Source organism: Molothrus aeneus, chromosome 1 (assembly GCF_037042795.1).
Source record: "Molothrus aeneus isolate 106 chromosome 1, BPBGC_Maene_1.0, whole genome shotgun sequence".
Classification (NCBI taxonomy): Eukaryota; Metazoa; Chordata; class Aves; order Passeriformes; family Icteridae; genus Molothrus; species Molothrus aeneus.
The window spans coordinates 61721784-61740436 of NC_089646.1; the positions used below are offsets into that span (position 1 = coordinate 61721784).

General features: G+C 37.7%; 1 protein-coding gene across 1 annotated transcript in view; it reads right to left on the reverse strand.

Annotated features, from left to right (window-relative positions):
* Positions 1-251: 251 nt before the first annotated feature.
* CDKAL1 (CDK5 regulatory subunit associated protein 1 like 1) overlaps positions 252-18653 on the reverse strand; it is a 387536-nt gene continuing 369134 nt past the window's right edge. The window contains exon 16 of the mRNA XM_066558021.1: positions 252-950. Within this exon, the coding sequence (XP_066414118.1) occupies positions 744-950 (207 nt within the window). The 3' untranslated portion in view covers positions 252-743. The remainder of the gene's footprint in view (positions 951-18653) is intronic.

Here is an 18653-nt window from a genome sequence, read left to right on the forward strand (position 1 = left end):
TTTTACTGAGAACACAAAGCTAAGAGATTCCCAGGTAGTTCTCTAAAGATTGTATAAAATCTACAGACTGTATTAAATTCATCTTTTCACAGAACTCTATCACCAGAACAACATCTTCCCATTCAATTATAAAACCCCAACACCTTTAGAGCTACTTTTATATAAAAAATAATTCTTCTTGTATTATAAAAGCCATTGTGAAGTTGAGAGATGCAAGACAGCAGGCAAGAATTCTTTCAATGACAGCAAAATAAATAGCAACAAATAACAAACTTTAATGGCCTTGCAGTGTTCATTCTAATGTAAAAAGACAGATACCAAACGATCACACTGCATCAAGCAAAATCTTCAGGAAAGCTTTAAATAATCTACCCATAAAAGATGACCAATATCACTCAATGGAAAGATTCCTTATAAACTTAATGCAATTTTATCTGATACAGCAAATATTAAAAGAGAATGTAATGCAAACTTTGCATCATTTTAGGAAAAAAAGAAAAGGAAAGATGCAACAACCTGTTCTACCAACCAAGGATCTCAGGTTTTGGCAAGATAGGCCTTCCCACAACTTATTAATGTTCTCTCCTTTGAATGACAGGAAAGGCATAGAGTGAGTACAAATTATTGCCCAATTTATATTAACTTTTTTTTTTCTAAAATAAAAAAAAGATTTGTTGGTAAAAGTGTTTCCTTTGAAGATTTTGAACAGCAGTTTCATTGTTTTTATAAAAGCCCCATTCAGTTCACAGTTCTGTTTTCATTCCTCCGTAGTAAAACATAACAAGAACTGCCAGTAGAGCCAGGCTGACAGACAGGATCTTCAGTCCACCTCCCTCTTGTTGCCATGGCAGCTGCAAAGCCATCCAGGAGCTGAGCCGTGCTTTCACTGGGATCTCAGCGTTAGGCTGTGCTTTCCACTTTGTGCCATTCTGTGCTGAACGTCGGAACTCCTGTGAAGAAATGCAGACGTTAGGACTGAAACTGTGTTCTGTCTTTTTGATTGTACATACCAAATACACTCTCCTTTTTGTACTGAGGTTCAAATTATTGTCCTTTTCAAGACCAACAATTCAACCTGCACTGCATCATCACCAGGTCATCAGTTTTTTGTACAGGAATCTTATAAATGCCATACAAAATCAGTATTTCTAATGAAATTAACTGCCAAGTCAATGCAGCTATTAGCAACAGAAACAAATCTCCAGACCTCACTGACACCAGAGACAGCTGTTTGATGGTTATTTTTTAATTTGTTTTGCTGCTATCTCACTACTTTCCGAGTTTTAGCTTCTCCAAAAGAAATGTCTAACCAGTGATAAAGGGGACAACACTCAATCCTTTGCACAGCAGGGATCTTCTAAAGTCAATCATTGACTCCTGGTGTGCCAGCTCAGTGGTGCTTGAAAATCCTCCCAAAGGGCTTTTCCTTTCCCCTGACCCTCAGGAGGCAGCTGTGCTAAAACACTCACCTTCTCATTCAGCATATTGAATCCCAGTTCCCTGCTGTGCCTGCCATTACCATTCCCACCCTGACTGCAAGCACCAAGATCCCCAAGAATATGATGTCTCTTAAGTGCAGCACAAGTTACAGATGTTGCATCACTATTTCAGCAGAAAATCCAAGTGAAATGAGTAAAAGGCTCTTTTCTCTCTTTTCTCCTTATTCAGTTCAGTATTGTAGATACTCAAAAGGAAAAACATCCAGTGAAACTCTGATGACATTTGCAAGAGATGTAAGTGGTAAAGGTGTAATTAAACAAAGGTGTAACAATGCTGCATCATAAGATGCAATATTTCTGTTGTTCATTTCTGTTTTCCTCCCTCTAGTTGAATAATCTCTTGGGAATTCAATTGAGTTCAGCTGGATTTTTAATTGGTTTGAAATTTTCCAGTTAAAAAAAGGTTTTTGATTAAGCCATTTTATTTTTTTCTCTTTCACATTTTGTATAAAATAAATCAGGGGCCCAGAAAGTACCTATCTGGATAATCTTGTGTTTCCAAGAAGCTGAAACAGGGCCACATGAAAATACAGACCAGATGCCCACACTGTCTTTTACCAAACATATTTCTCGGCAAACTCAAAGAAATATCAAAGCTCCAAGAAAGGTGCCTGCCCATGAAAGTGTGACAGCACAATTCAAACCTTCTGTAACTGCCTCCTGTTTTCCATTTCAGCAATCAGCTCCATTATAGTAATTGTAGAAGGAAAATAATGATTACTACTGGTTAGGTAAGTAAGCATCAAAGGGACAAATGACAGCCTGGAATAAGTGCTGTTCTAACAACTGAGTTATTGCTGACTTGGATCCCAATTCACACAGGCAAAGGGTTACTGATCTAGTGAACTATGAAATGAGGATGACTTCTCACCCATGGGCACCTAGAAGAATGTCAACTGGGTAAACAGAGGAAAGGAAACAGGTAAGCACACTGGGGTGTAATTCTCCACAGAGTGAGGCACAGGAACAGCACCACTCCAGAAATTCAGTCTATACTGTGCAGGACATGTTTACTTAATCAAAAACTATTGTTAAGTTATTAATTACGATCAATTTCTAAGGTGTCTGAAATTTTAGCACTTGGCCAAAGCTATTTTGTCCTCCCAAATCAAAGTTGATTAACCTTTGCCTGAAGATTAAACTGGAAAATGTACATTATAAAGGATTTTTTACAAATGAGTCAAAATTCTTTTGCAATTTATTCTTTCTAGATATTTATAAAGCATTTCTTTTCTTTGACGGTCTCACAAATCTCTAATGTAAGGTACTTAATTTATGGAAATTACCTGTTTTTACATGTATTGTTGGTACATTAACACTAAGGCTAAAGTGATTTAAAGGAATGGATAAGTCTGTAAAAATATCAGTACAACTAAAGTCTTATTTTTTCTGATATTTATTTTTCACTGAATCATGACTTAAAATTTGGCTGACTACAATCAGCCTATTGACTCCTAATTAAATATTTCTACACTGCATGATAAAATCATAGTTATTCACTCATACAAGACTAGATGCTATCCCTTGGCAAACAGATAAAAAGGGGCAGTACCTCATAAATAATGCTGGACCTTCTCCTCAATGCTTCAGCTCCTATCTACATTTCTTAGGAAGACTAGGGACAACCAGCAAAATGCCCCAACCACAAATTGTAAGTTGTAAAATGTTTTGAGGGACTTCTTTTAAATTTTCTCCTTCACAAACAGTTAAGCACATCAGTGTTTCATGCATTCAATCATGTTTCTGTAACATAGTTTACAGTAGTGGTTTCACTGGCATTTCATTCATGTTACACAGTTTTTCTGTTTTCCAACATAAAACCAAAGAGTCTCATCTTGCTGGTATAATTTTGATCATGCCTATACTGCTTTTTTTTGTTACCATACTGTTTTCTTACACCTCTACTGCAACATGCACTGCATATGCATTAGGTAGTGCTGCATACTGCTGGTAGGACAGAATGGCACAAGACATTTTGGCAAGGTTTACAAAGTTCCAGTGGTGGTGAACACTTCTGGTGAGTTGTCCAAGTAGCATTTCATCTAAGTCAGCCTGTACAGCTGTGAAATTTGTTTTTTCCTTACTTCATCATATTTCCAATAAATGAGATTATCATACTGATACAGTAAATCCATTTTTTGGGTTGTTAAGTTTTTTTTTTTTTTGTAGAAAGACAGAAATATCGCCAATTGCAAACTGAAGTGACCCTTTTCTTAAAGACATCACAGCTTACCACTTAAACATGTTGTGTTTCTGTTTGATAGTGTACACCTCTTCAGGTGATCCTGCCAAATATTCCCTTCAAGGAAAGTAGAGTGTATTCATCTGATTCATGTTTTCTAAGCACTGTTCTCTAGTTTAGCCCAAAATTCTGCCTGACACATGAGTAATACCACAGGCTTCCATGAAATTTTCCCTCATTATCATCACAGAATATGCCTCTGTGGAAAAAAAAAAAAAGGTACATCTGGCTCCCTGTGACTGAAAGGCTCCTGTAGAAAATAATCTTTTTGTCCTCATCCTGAGATTCATACAGAGCTTTTAAACCCAGGATAATCACTCAGAGACACCTGCAGGTGGATACCTCTTCCTCAGAGTCCGTTGTGCACAAATTCCCCAGGGGGAAGAGGAGCCCCGCTAAAGGGACCGTGTCACTGCACCCTCTCCCTCCTGAGTAAGGGCTGAGTGGCCCTTGCCACAGCATGGCCTGTCAAGAATATAAGCAGTTCTTCCGAGCACACAAGTATCCCATAAACAGCTGTGTTAGTGAAAAACACTGTAAATATGACTCTATGCACATTTGGTGTAAAAAGCCTCGGTGGAGGTAAAAAACTAATTTTTTGAACTAGCATTTACACTGTCCACTCACTATGCTCTCACTTAATAGAAGGATTAATTTTGAACAGTCCTTATTTGTGTCTCTGTCTCTAGATACAATATTCAAAGTGCATTAGCTTTCCAAGGAAATCTTTAGGTAATTTCTGTAATATTCTGACCTGATATAGCTGTGATATTTACCACATAGAATCACTAGTCAGAGTGCAACAGTTCCTTAAGCTGAGCTCAGATATCACACTTTTGTAGCTGCAAGAGTTAGAAAGATTACCATAATGATTCATTTCAGTGGAATTTAGAACAAAATTCAAAGACTCTTTCAACAAAAAAGTGCTGGGAGGAAGGCCTAAGGTAAAGAAGTTTCAAAAATACGTGTTTGTACTAGTTTCAGTCTTGATAGGCCACAAACTCTTTGGTAGACTTCTTAAGCATTGCTCTCACTAAATAGGACCACAATGAAGGAAAAGGTACTCTAAGATTTAAAATGATATACTATTAATCAAAATGAGGGAAGGAAGGGAAATTACCAAACTGAAATGCACAGACAGAGACTTTGAGCTAAGCATCTTGTATTTCCACGGAGGCAGCCTTTCATCTTGTTTTGGCAGTCACAAAGTAAACACAAGACTTTGCTAATAAGGTATAATATAAATTATTAAAACTTCTAGCGTATGATCAAATGCATTTCAGATTATTTTTTGAATAATTCTGCCTTGACAACTGCCAGGAGTAATATATTTTGTGTACTCTTGCACAGACCCATTGATTGCTGTCTTTCTGAAACTCCAGTCCCAGAGCAAACCACTGTGCATGAAAGAAATAGATATAATCACATCAAAACCTGAGATTTGGCATCTGTCGATCACAGCCTAGCTTTTTGTAAGACCTCACTTCATGTTAGTCAACAAAGACATAAGAGAAACTCTTTAGCTCTGAGCTGAGGTTTTAATAGATTCAAAACATTTCTTACATGTTAATTTCTTTTATGGCTCAGGGGCACTGTTAGAGCTTGAAGTGTTAGCTAACTGCTGTGAAAAACTTCTTGACTGAGCATATCTCAAGATAAATTAGACTTCTGAATTTTTTAGCCCAACCAAGTACATCACAGACTTGTACTACTGGCTTTAAAAACACGGACTTTTACATAATCATGCACAACAAGTCTGTGTGACAAATTTAAAGAAAACATGTTAAAATATGCATTACATCTCCTGCTGCACTATTCGAAACTCTGGGCTATTACTCTTTAAAGGCATTTTTCAGATTTAAAAAAACAAACAGTTACTGAAGGTCACATAGATTACACATCCAAAAAATATGTAAATTGAGTTTCATTGAATAGTTCTGGAAATGTCCCTACATTTAGTTCTGTAGGTATTAAGAGAACTCCTTTGATTTATTACTTTAAAAAGTCTATCAGCCTTCTGCAAATGTGGAATGCTGATCTTAAATTACAAAGTAAATGGCACAGAAAAAATTTTTTCCTAATGGAATTAACATGGTAATTCCTCTAAGAAGCATCCCTGCCACCATGTATTCCAATGAATGCCCAGTACGATGCTGTTAAAAGAAAATGCTGTCTACAAGCATGCTTATGTCAGATGCTTTCAGCTGTACACCGTTCCTAGGAATTCATTGATTCCCAACACATGCAGAGTTTACTTACCCATTTTAAAAAATGAGAAACCTTGAGGGAAAAAAATAAAGCACCCAGGTCCTTTTGCAAAGGAATTTCATGTTACTACTTCTTTTTGGGCTTTGAAGACACCCAGTGATGATCACCACAACCTCTCTGTGCCTTTGTTCCCCTGCTGGAGCCCATTCCCTTTATATCCATCTGAACCTCTCATTTCAACTTAGGCCCAGCGTCTCATCCCCCCTATGTGCCAATGGGAGGCACTTGGCTCGTTCTTGTCAAGAACCCCTCCCTGCGCAGGCACTGGGGGGCCTCTGCTGGGGTCCCCTGAAGCCACCCCTGCTCCAGCCCTGACCAAGCCCCAGCCTCAGCCTCTCCTCCCAGTCCAGCTGCTCCAGCCCCTGACCAAGTCCATGATGCACATCTGAACTCCTTACAGCTCCCAGCTCCTCATTTATGGCAAGATCCCTGCAAATGACCCAGTCCAAGCAGGTCAGCAATACTCCCAGAGGCTGGACCATGGTCAAATACAACTATACAGGTAATAATGGGATGCTGTAGAGACTGATTGACCTCAAGCTCATCTGCATTAAATCTGACAGTTCCTTCCAACTTTCATCCTTTATGGACACAATCTTTAACCAGGGCCTTCCCTGACCTGCACAGCAAGTCAGCAAAGTCTGTGTTCTTTCCAGTAACACCTGCATGATCCGTCTGGTTCCTTTGATCAGTATGGAAAAAACCATTTTGCTCACTAGTCAACTTTTACCTTGATTACTACTACAATAATTTCTCCTGTCCATTCTCTTTTCCTTCTACTTCTCCTCATTTCTCTCTTGCATCATCTGACCATGCAGCCTCTCAAATAAACAAAGGCAGAGATGCCACTAGGAACAAAAATTCGTAATGTCATATAGAAACACATCTGGAACTTCCTCCCCCTACATTAACATTAAATTCAAATTTTAATATTTAAGAGTATAAAATGAATTAATTTTCTCTCTGTAAATTCCCACCATTACTGTATGGCTGCATTGGTGTTTTTCTTGGCAGACATCTCCCTGCTCTCTTCCATGTTCTACCTAAGGGTAGGCCCTTGCCTACCTACTTCTTTTTCCTCCCCCAGTCTTTCATATTATTCCCTCAATCAGCCCTCAAAATTCAAAAAGCACTTAGATGCTAGACAGAAGGCTGAGCAACTGGGGCTTATTAAATAACTTCCTTTGTGATGTACACTTTGAGCAGGAATAAAACAACCAAAAAGCTCAACTAACAAAAGAAACAAAAACAAGAGAAACAACCAGTTGAAAAAACACAAGCCAAAAAACACCTCCAAAATGTTTAAAACACAGTCTTGTTCTGTTTTTCATTATACCCACTTGTTTTACCCTGTTTCTTCATATTTATCTATAAATGCTTCCAGCCAGGACTTGAATCTCTTTTTACATATTAGTCTTTTGTGCTGCTATTAAACTTAGTGACTCAGTACTGTTCCACTACACAAACAATGCACTGTCAAAATAACCTGTCATTCAAGGTCAGACACAACATCTTTAAAAAAGTGTGATACCTGGGTTCTGAGCTTTATTTTTTTTGCAATGAGGTGTGTGGGGTGTCAATCACTATGACAGAATCAAAGGACATGACAGCCAGCATTCCAGCCAGCACCTGCAACCACAACAGAACTGAGAGATCTTCTACACAGAAAAAGTTTGCATTTCAAAAATCATCCAAGCAATGACTTGAAATGAAGAATAAACATAGCAGCACAATGTGGACAAATTCAGGATGGGGTTCTGTCACTATTTATCTCCCTGTGCACAGGACAGTTTTATGAAGGAGATGGCAGGTACTTGCTCTGGGCACTTATCTGGTAATTAGCTGGCTAACAGACAAATCTGTTTCCTAGATCACTAGCACAGGCTTCATGGCTTTGAAAATACATTACAGTGAATTACAGGATGTACATTAACTTGTAGTAACTAGATAGCATTTTTTGGTGTGCATACCAGAGTCTGTCTTATTAGATACCATTCCATAGGATTCCAGCTTGCTCCTTCTTCAAAGGATCACTGAGATTTTTTTTTTGGGGGGGGAGATGTTTTTTAAAATAAGAATTTTAAAGTTGTGTTTATAATACAACAATTTTCCCAGTTTATTTTGTTGGATGATGAAAGAAATACAACATGTGAATGTTCAAAGTCTGCTCTACAAGTGAGAATATTAAATGAAATATGATATGCTTTTTTTACAGCACAAACTTTCAGAGACCATCACCTCTTTGCTTCCCTTTTAAATCTTGAAGCAACAGTGACAATTATGTGGAGGTCAATGGTAGCTACAGGCAAAGACACAAAAGGTTTCCATCAGAAAGAGTATCCCAGTAAAATGAATAGCTAGATCTGAAAATGTATATTCATGTCACAAGAACTACCAATATAACTGAATGATATTCACATATCAACAGTGAAATGAGTAATACTGGTTTTACTCAAGGGACACTGTCTCTCAAAATCAGGAGATTTCAAAGATCTTTCACATACAGCAGAGTAGAATAAACTGATATATGTATATATTCTTGGCTAAAGCCTCCCCCTTAATCCTAGAATATGTCATAATCCTGAATTTATGGTGTTTTCATTTCTTCCTACAGAACCAAGCATTAAAATGGAATGTTCCATAGAGACTTATATAATACAACAACCTCAGAGACAAAGGATACAGCCCTTCTTACAATTCAATGTCGTGGGTAATAAATATGGTTTAAAAAGGGCATTTTAAATACTTTGCAATGATACTAGGTTCCAGAGTTTCAAATTTCATTCCAGTAGGTATCTGTGGGATCTATATGCCTCCCTCATTTTTCAGGGAGAGAAAAAAAAATTAAGAAGATTGAAGTGCCTCCAGTGCCACAATGCAAGTCAGCAATCGGGTCTCTACAATTTAGATTCCAGCTGCCAGCAGAAGCCAACATAGCCTGTAAAGTCTGTGAAGTTGAAGTTTTAAAATAATTTTCTTAAAGCTAGGCAATGCCTTAATATGCAGGCTCCTAACAATTTCTCTTACACTTATTTTCACAGACTTTTCTACCTAAGATTAAACACCTCCAGTTCCTGGGAGTGCAGATGCTCACCAAGCACAGCTGGAACCAGACCTTGGCAGAAAGAAGCATTTCATGTAAGCCGAAAATTTACCAGTTAATACAGTGTGACTGATCTTGATCAACTTTGTGGGTTCAGTGATAATACAAAGGTTTTCTTTTCACATTGTCTGTGGCCCCTTTCCTTTAAGTATCCTTAGCTGTTTTAGGAGGTCTCCCACAGTGCCAGTTAGCATACTTTTGAGCACCTGAGGGAGTGTCTGGAAATCTGTGTCTCCTTTTTAATTTCACACTCAGTCAAGTTCAGCTGCAGTTAATGGAGGGCTCTCTCATGGAAACATCAAACAATGGTTACTTTCTGTGATTAGCAAGCCTAACTGCTCTAACACAATCTCTCTATCCCCAGTCACCACAAATGATTCGTCAGCCCTTCCCCACAAGAAAGATTACATGAGAAAAACCTTTCTTGGCTTGCAGTGTATTTTATTCTAGATAATCATGATAGCACCTTGGCACTCTGTCTAAGACATCAAAGAGCCTTAAGTATCCAATCTGCAGGCTGGAACAAATATCTACCCTCAGGAGAGACTTCGTATCATTCAGAGGGTGGTCTGACCAAAGTTCTGCAGTTGTACAGGATTGGAGTGCCTGAGCAGGGACTTGCACCCAGTCATGCTCAAATTCTGACCATCTGTACCCACTGGACCTCAGTTTTATCCCACATGGGTGTTACACAGTGTGCTCTATCAGGTTGTATCCGATAATTCTGAGGATTAGCTCATGAGGAGAAATTTAGTTCTTCTGGAATTACCCATTAAATAAAAAATACTAATTTCCTCTTTTTCTCTGAAATATCATCCCCTAGAGTTGTCTTAACTGCTGAAAAGTCAACACTGCATCTTGCTTGAATTAATGATACAAAATTTTAATAATTTTAAGTATCTATTTCCAAGCATCTTTAACTGGCCACCATCAAATTGAATAATGTTCTCCAGACTAACCTCCCAGCAGACACTTTAAACATCTGCTTCATCTTTATCAGTGAAATGGGAAGACAAAAGCTACATTTCAGAAGGATAATGTAAACATAAACTTATAACTGTTTCTTACGCTCTCAGAAATGTAGTTATGGGGGTCACAGGAAAGGTTAGAAAGAAATAAATAACTCCCTTGAAAGAGAGGTTTAAAAGACATGTAACGACATTAATGTTACATGACAAACAATGAAGAGGAAAAATATCTAACAGTAGCTTATTAAATTGGACACTAGGAAATTTTTTTTTTACCCAAAAGGTTGTCAACCATTGCAACAGGTTGCCCAGGGAAGTGGCTGAGTCACTGTCCCAGAAGGTATTTAGAAGATGTGTGGATGTGGCACATGGGGCCATGGTTTAGTGGTGAGCTTGGCAGTGCTGGGTTAGTGATTGCACTTGATAATCTGTAAGGTCTTTTCCAACCTAAAAAATTCTGATACTAAAGGAATAGTCTCAGCTCTGTGCACAAAAAAATTGCACATGGACACGTGTGAAAATACTTCATAAACATAAGACAGAAACACAGTACAGCTGGCATTTCCACAGAAATGAGGATTGTTAAACTTTCCTTTGTTTAGAAAAGGCTACTGGTCTGTGAGAATACAGCCCATAATATTTTAATACAGCTTTCTCTTGTGTTTTGCCATTGCTTTTGTCTCTAGGTGAATACAAATATTGACAGCAATTGACTCCTGGTGGTGTCCTCCACATCATTTCAATATCTCTGCCTGTCCTAATAACTTTTGAAGCTACTCACTTCAACAGTGGGAGAATGCCAAGGGCTGGTAAAAAAACCCTCACCCTCACTAAAAACCCTCACTAAATCACTGCTTCCGCTGAGGGAAGACCACAGCCTCAATAATCTATTTTATGCCCCCATGCTGCTGACCAGCCTGTACTCCTGAAACTCCAAAATCACATGCAGTACTTACACAAACCAGGAGAAGAAGTTACAAAAAAAGGAGATAAACACAAATAAAACAGAGGATGACCTGAAAGTGGCAAACATATACCAGGTGTCTACAGGGGTGAGAAATACAAGCCCACAGGATGACAACTGCAGGGCTTAATGTAGTCTTTAACAAATTGATAGGTTTGGATTTTAAGATCTTTCATGTCTCCATACTAAAGCATAACAGCACTACAACAGTTTTCTTTTATCATACAAGATACTCCCCCAAGTATAATTCATTCATTTCCAGCTCTTAAGAGCTGCACATCTGGCTTTCCCCTGTGGTTCTGTGACAAAATCTGATTATATTACAGAATCTTAAGCACTCCTCACTGAAAAAAATAATGAACTAACATTTCTTTGGACAAGAGACACATGAGCTGAAAAAGGAAAAGAATTCCTGTCATTCTAAGCACTACTTCCATCATTTCACCAAATTAAAGTTCTTGTATTTTGAAAAAACTATCTGTGTCAGAAATGGATATTCACAGCTGTCCTTTTTGTATGATAATTATGTTATCTGCACTTATCAGAGATTTTGTATGTGAGAATTGCAAAATAGTTTCCATACGGATAAGATAAATCACAGTCACACTGACTGAAATGACTTAACAATCACATGCGAAGTCATGTCAAAACAAGGACGAGAGTTAAAAAAAAATCCTCTAGTCCTGATAACAGGACCCTTTCCTCAGGACCAGAAATCCATCTGGTTGATATTATGCATAGGTAGTTTTTGTAGCAATGTGATTTTTTTTTGACAAAAAGAGCTTAAGTGTACTGCCTACATATTTTTGTTCCATCAAAAGTACTTTCACAGACATTTCCAAGCCACTCCAATCCAAAACAAAGCATTTGTGCAAATTCTGCCACAGTACAGATATATATATATAGGTATGAAGAAGAATCTATCAATTTGAAAGCCAAGACATTTAGTGAATAATTTTCTCAGATAAAACTGTGTCAAGGACCCCCTGATTATATTCAGACTAAAGAAAAATAACAGTAATTTCCATGGGGCTTTTTCTTTTTGTTTTGCATTTGACATCTGTTTCTCTAAGCTAGTCAGGTTTCATTCCTTTCACTATTTATCAATCATACATCCATCTCAGGTTGTAGCACTTGGGTGGTCAAACCTTTCTGAGAGGTCACCTGGATCTACCAAGAGCCTAGACTGCCATGTCTTGCCAATCTCCTGGCCAGACAGAAATGCATCATGTAATTAATAGCTACGAGCTCTCCTGCTCCACATGTCACACATACATGACACTGACCTGGCAGCCCTTGGAAAAGAGGGTATTGAATAACACCAAATGAGCCAGGTCAACTCTTTAGGTTGTCCCACACCAGGGGCTGGCCATTTCTGGAATACAGACAACATGCTCACACATGTGTGGAGAGGGCTTCTTCTTTACTTCTTTATTTTCTTACCAGTAGAAACACAAAACAGTGTTTCTACTGGTAAGACCGGGTAAAAAGGCAAAAAACCCCAAACAACCATGTCATAAAGAAGATACTGATAGAACAGTAAAATCAAGACTCATTTGCTGAATTAAGTTGAGGCAGAAACTTGGGATTAACTATTTTCTTATGGGCTGATGAGCTATCTACATCAAAAATGGTCTGTCTTTGGTCCTTAATTATTCTGTGTGATTGCCATCACCAACAACAACTAAAAATCTACATTTCTTCTAGAAAAATATTTATAAACATTTTTACATGTATCCTTTTAATTTATAAATGACTTGTTGGTGCTTTTCCACAATAAGGAATGAGAAAAATCCATATTATTTCTTTCATACCATGGTGGGATTAATAAATGTGTAGAATAACTTTGGATTTGACTTTATACTACTGTATCCTAATTAAAAATTACTTCATGCCAGTGCTTGTTACCTTAGTGATTAAAAGCTGAAGCACCACTGCAGTACATATATTTTCCTCATCATAATTCCAGTTTTTTATAATATCTAGAATGGAAGAAAAATGTCCTAGATCATGATTTTATTATTACACCAAATCTGAGTTGTGATCCTGACTCGAGGAAAAGAAATGAAAGTAAATATGCTGGAATTTTAGCATCCCATGGGCTTGAGTTTCAAGCACAGAAAAGCTGTGCTTGAAGCCCTCTGACTTTTTTGGAACCTCAAAACATGAACTGTTTCTGATGTCAACCTGTGAATCTGCCTTGAGTCAACTCAAAGTGGAAAAGATGAACAAGCTTTGGAATATGTTGTGATGAAAAAGAAAGGTTTAACATCTAAAGGACCCTGCAAACAGATTTGGCACCAATTTTACCTTAGTGGGAACATATACGGGATTTTACCAATTTTACCTTAGTGGGAACATATATGGGATATTTACACTAACCCTACCACACCACCACTATAACCTTTCATGCTAACCTCACTAGATCTTTCAATCCAGAATTCCCTCATCCCACTGCTGGATCGGACCATTACAACAGATCCATTTGTAACTTCTGGCTAGAATAGCTGGCATTATAATAAATCAGTAGAAAATCTTTTTGCATTTTTAAGAAGGGTTCTAAGGTCTGAAGTAATAAATTGTAGGTGAGGGAACTCTACAAGTAATTTAAATACACATTGGGAAGTAGTCAGAGAAAGGTTATCAAAGATTGGTGTACTGTGCACTAACCACAAGTAAAGCTGTCTTCAACAAAGTACTTAAATAATCAGTAATTTTTGTGTTTCTTTTATTTAATGGTCTTTGATAAAGCCCACAGGAACAGCTTGCTTTGGAACTTGCTAAAAATAAGAACTGATCCTAAAGCTCAGTTTAGGAGTCAGGTCCTGTGAAAACTCATAGGCCCTGAGCCAAGTTCCTTAAAGGGAGAATGCAATTTTTTACAGTCATTATTACCCTTGTAGTTTGAGAAGACCCCTTTAAAAATATCTTAGTGGGAGAGATTACAGTAGGAGGACAAGGGTTTATTTCTATTGTTATTTGGTCCAGTAAAACTGCAACAACACACTTTAATAGCTAATGACATGATAAAAGATCTGGAGGGAATGTTAAACTTGATATGGAATACAGCCTGCACAAACACAAAGTTACTGTATGTGACCTTTGAATAAGCAGCAGCTTCTAAGCTTGCCTAAGCAAGATGCTATAACATTCTGTGGACTGTCGTTGAGCACACAATCATTCTAATGTGTTCAACGGTCACAGTAAGTTCTTTGGAAATTCTAGGGTAGTTGGGAGCATAAGCTCGGTGGACTAAATTTAAGGATGTGAAGTTCACATCCAATTCACTGAAGGATGGCATTTGAGTATTTTAAGATACCTTTTCTCCAATGTAGCCATCAAATAAAACTTATTACTCAATGGAAATTTCATTTCAAAGACATAGCCCCTGCAAAAGTGACTTTGAATTTTTATATGTAGACATCTTCCCCAAATCTAATTTAATAGTGTCAAAACCATACAAAATTTGCTTCTTTCTCTTACTGCAAAGCCTTTTCCTCTTTTTCTTATCCTTTCTCCTTACCTTACCATTGACACTACAAAATTAAAAACAAACATCTCCAATCTCTAATAAATCTCTTATAAGTATATTAAAAGCACAAACATAAATCACTATGCCCACGTATTATAAAAGTCTGACTGGAAGATTATGATTCAGAATGTATCTGGGTATCCTAGTATTACTCACAATTAATCCTAATATTGCAGAGCAGTTCAATGCTTTTTCAATAGATTTGTCAGAATAACACAAAAAAGTTACTTTCAAAATTTATGTATACCTTAGCAATTCTCATTATCATAAAGGGAATAAGCAAGAACACAAAGGATGATTATTAGACTATTAGAAACCCATTAATCTACTCAGACTCTAATAAAGATTTTGAACATGTAATAATATTAAAGGATATAGAACATGGCAGTTTACCTTTAACATGGTTTGGTAATTTTTTTTAAAATGAGCTATACTTTTAAAACAATTTTTAGTTAAAAATAGCTTAATGTCATGACTGTAATTTTTATTGCCCTTCAAAACAATCTCAAAGGTAATGAATCATCTCACTTCAATGGTTTTGGCAACAAATACATTTCTAAGAGGCGGATGTTCAACATTCCAGAACTTTGTACGTGTAAATTCAAACCTCCTACTGACCTTTCATTTGGTGATGGGGAAAGCTGTATCATGAGCTACATGTGCCTTTTTTTTGTGCTGTCCCTTTCAAGTATTGATGTAGAAAGACTATTTTAATTACAGCTTCAATAAAGGAGGAACAGAGAAATACCATCCACTCAAGACATAATATCTGATACCTCTGACTGTGTATTCTCATAGGGAAAGGAGAGATAGGGAAGGAATGAAGAGAGAAATACTGCCTAAGTGTGCTTTTTTAGTGATCTAAGGAGTACTAATAAAAAGAAAAGGGATGACTAAGTACTGCAAACAGAGATAAAATGTACACATATACTCCACCTATCTTTGCTGGAGAGGTATAAAATTCAGACCTATGATGATTTTTGTGGACTGGATGTAGATGACTTCCAAAACAACATAAAATCTGAGAAAAGTTGTGGCTGCTATACATTTCTCCTGAAAGCCAATTAAAACTTACTGAACACTGGTATATTAAATAAGAAAGGATTACCAAAACCAAATGCTATTTAATTTTTCCTGAAGAGTCTGTTAGAGATCTGATGGAAAAGAAAAAATATTTTAAAAGGATCTCCTAAATATTACAGGGAGTGTCAAGTAGTTAAAATTACCATGGCTACACATTTCCCTATACCAACAGAGAGCAGAACCTACTCACTGATCTTGCAGTGCAGCAGGTTGAGCACTAGAAATAATACACAAAAATGGCAGAACAATTTTAGCACTGAGAGTTTTACTTCTGGAGGCAGAAGGGGTAGAACATTTCTGTTTAACCTTTGCTTATTCTCCAGAAAATGACTTAGAGTTGAATCCTCCCAGCCATTACTATTTCCATTTATTGCATGAACTGCACAGGATTAACATAATTATGTATTTTAAGTGATTAAACAGTGACATTCAGCAAAATAACACTGTCTGTTGAGGAAATGAAAAGTACATAAATTAATGTTCAGTTTTTTTCACCTGAAACGGACTGTGGTGAGCATTTGTTTGAAAAGGGTCTATGTGTTGTTTCAGCTGAGCTTTGATCACTGTAGTTGAAATTCAGCCCTGCCAGAGGGAGGAGCAGAAAGACAACATGCCCATTAAATTAAAGACACCAGGACAAAACTACTTGGTCTTATGCTGGCTCTTGGGCTTGCTTCCTTAAATCACCCCTGTGTATTTTAGCCCTTAAAGCAGGGCAGAGAAATGTGTTGGATCAACACACTTGCACTACCTTCTGTTCCAGTTTGGGAGTCATCAAATGGCTAAATTAAAACATTCATTGAATTATAGCAGATAAGGCTGGAAACAAAGAAGTCACCTATCCTATACCCATGACCCAAGGTGGCTGACTTACATCTCCAGTGTTTGTCACAGCCATTGGCTAAGTATGTTCCTAGAGATCAGCATTGATTAAAATTCCCCAAACACTACATGGGATTCGAGCCAGTGCTTATCTAAACCCAGCAAGAAAAATTTACTCTGCCCATACGAAAGACTTGACTGCAAGTTTCAAATTTTAAGCCAAGAAATGGGCTTCCAAGCAGAAGAAAAATTCAAGTCAACTCAATTGCCCAAATGAAAAAAGCCAACACGGCATGCAGATAATGTGTAGATAATGAAAATCAGCATCTAAGAAAGAGCACATGACAATTTTCAGGAAAAAATGAGACTTTCAAAGGTCCTTTTATAAAACATCCAGAGGTGGCATTGAGCTCTGCTCTTCAAAAGGAAATCTAGCTCTTATGACACTAACTTTATAGTAACCTTCCTGAAAGAACTGAAGAAAATGTAAGAAAAAATTATTAATTAAGAAGGATTTTACACGATCTTTTGTGACCTCTATTTACAACCAGCAGGGAATACAAGGAGCACATTAAACAAAACAGATTAATACATGCAAAAGCACTAAGTACTTGTGCACTTAGCCCTACAATCAGTTCTTTCATAGAATCATAGAATCATAGAATCATAGAATGGTTTGTGTTGGAAGGGACCTTAAAGATCATCTGTTTCCAATTCCCCTGCCATGGGCAGGGACACCTTCCACTAAACTAGGTTGCTCAAAGTTCCATCCAACCTGACCTTGAACACTTCTAGAGTTGGGACATCCACAGCTTCTCTCGGCAACCTGTTCCAGTGCCTCATTCCCTCACAGTACAGATTTTTTTCTGAATATCTAATCTAAACCTACTCCCTGCGAGTTTGAATACGTTCCCCCTTGTTCTGACACTACCTGCTCATGTAGGTAGTCCCTCTCCATCTTTGTTGCAGATTTCCTTCACACACGGAAAGGCCACAATTAGGTTAACCCAAAGTTTCCTCCTTTCCAGGCTAAACAAACCCAATTCTCCCAGTCATTCCTCACCGGAGAGCTGCTCCATCCCTCTGATCATCTTGGTGGCTTCCTCTGCACTTTCTCCAGCAGGTCCATGTCCTTCTTGTGTTGGGGACCCCAGAGCTGGATGCAGCACTGCAGGTGGGGTCTCACCAGAAGAGAGGGACAGAATTCCCTCCCTCTCCCTGTTGGCCACTCTGCTTTTGATGCAGCCCAGGATGAGGTTGGCCTTCTGGGCTGCAAGTGCACATTGCCAGGTCATGTCCAGCCTCTCACCCACCAGTAATCCCAAGTCTTTCTTGGCAGGGTTGCTCTCCATCTGTTCACTCCTCAGCCTGTGTTCATATCAGGGATTGCCCTGCAGCTCCTTCCACTTGGTCTTGTTAAACATCATGAGATTGGAATTCCATCCTTCAGGTGAGACAACTGCACCATTCAGCTTAGTGTCACAAAAAAGGTATCAGAAAGAGGGAGAGAGTTCAACTGAACTAACAAAGGGATGTTCCTAAGAATGCAAGAGTACCAAGTAATGCACCGTATTTTCATAAAGAATTATTTGAAAATGATTTTACACAGAAAATGTTCCTTTTTTTGTCAGTGTGTTTTTCTTACATTTCTCATATTGCCCTTTCTTGGACTTTGTGATAAAAAGATCCCTTTGCAAAGTACTTTTCTGAGAGAGGTAAGAGATTCTATATTCTATATTAGTTTATCTTTCTTCTTTGGAAATTCTGATCTTTCATTAGCATTTCTCATACTTTCTACAGTTTCTGAAACTTTATGAAAGATTCCTCTACTCACATCTCTATGCCATTTTTTGATCTAAGATTTGCTTCCTCATTCCCTTTTTGCCCTAAATCTCTAATCTCTAGTTCCTGTTCAGGAACCAAATTTTCCACCACTTTGAAACTCCAGCACATGTAAAAACTATGTTTATTAATTAACGCACATCTTCCACATTTCCTTCCAAGTCCTTGAAGGAAGTTTCCATTAGAGAGATCTTAATTCTGACATGATTTCTTTCATTTCTGTTCCAGCAGAAGATATTTTCTCCCCCCTTCTCCATTTTATTTTGCCTGCAAGTGAAGCACCCTTTCTACCTGAGATCAGAGAGTTTCCTTTAAGCTATGCTTTGTTGA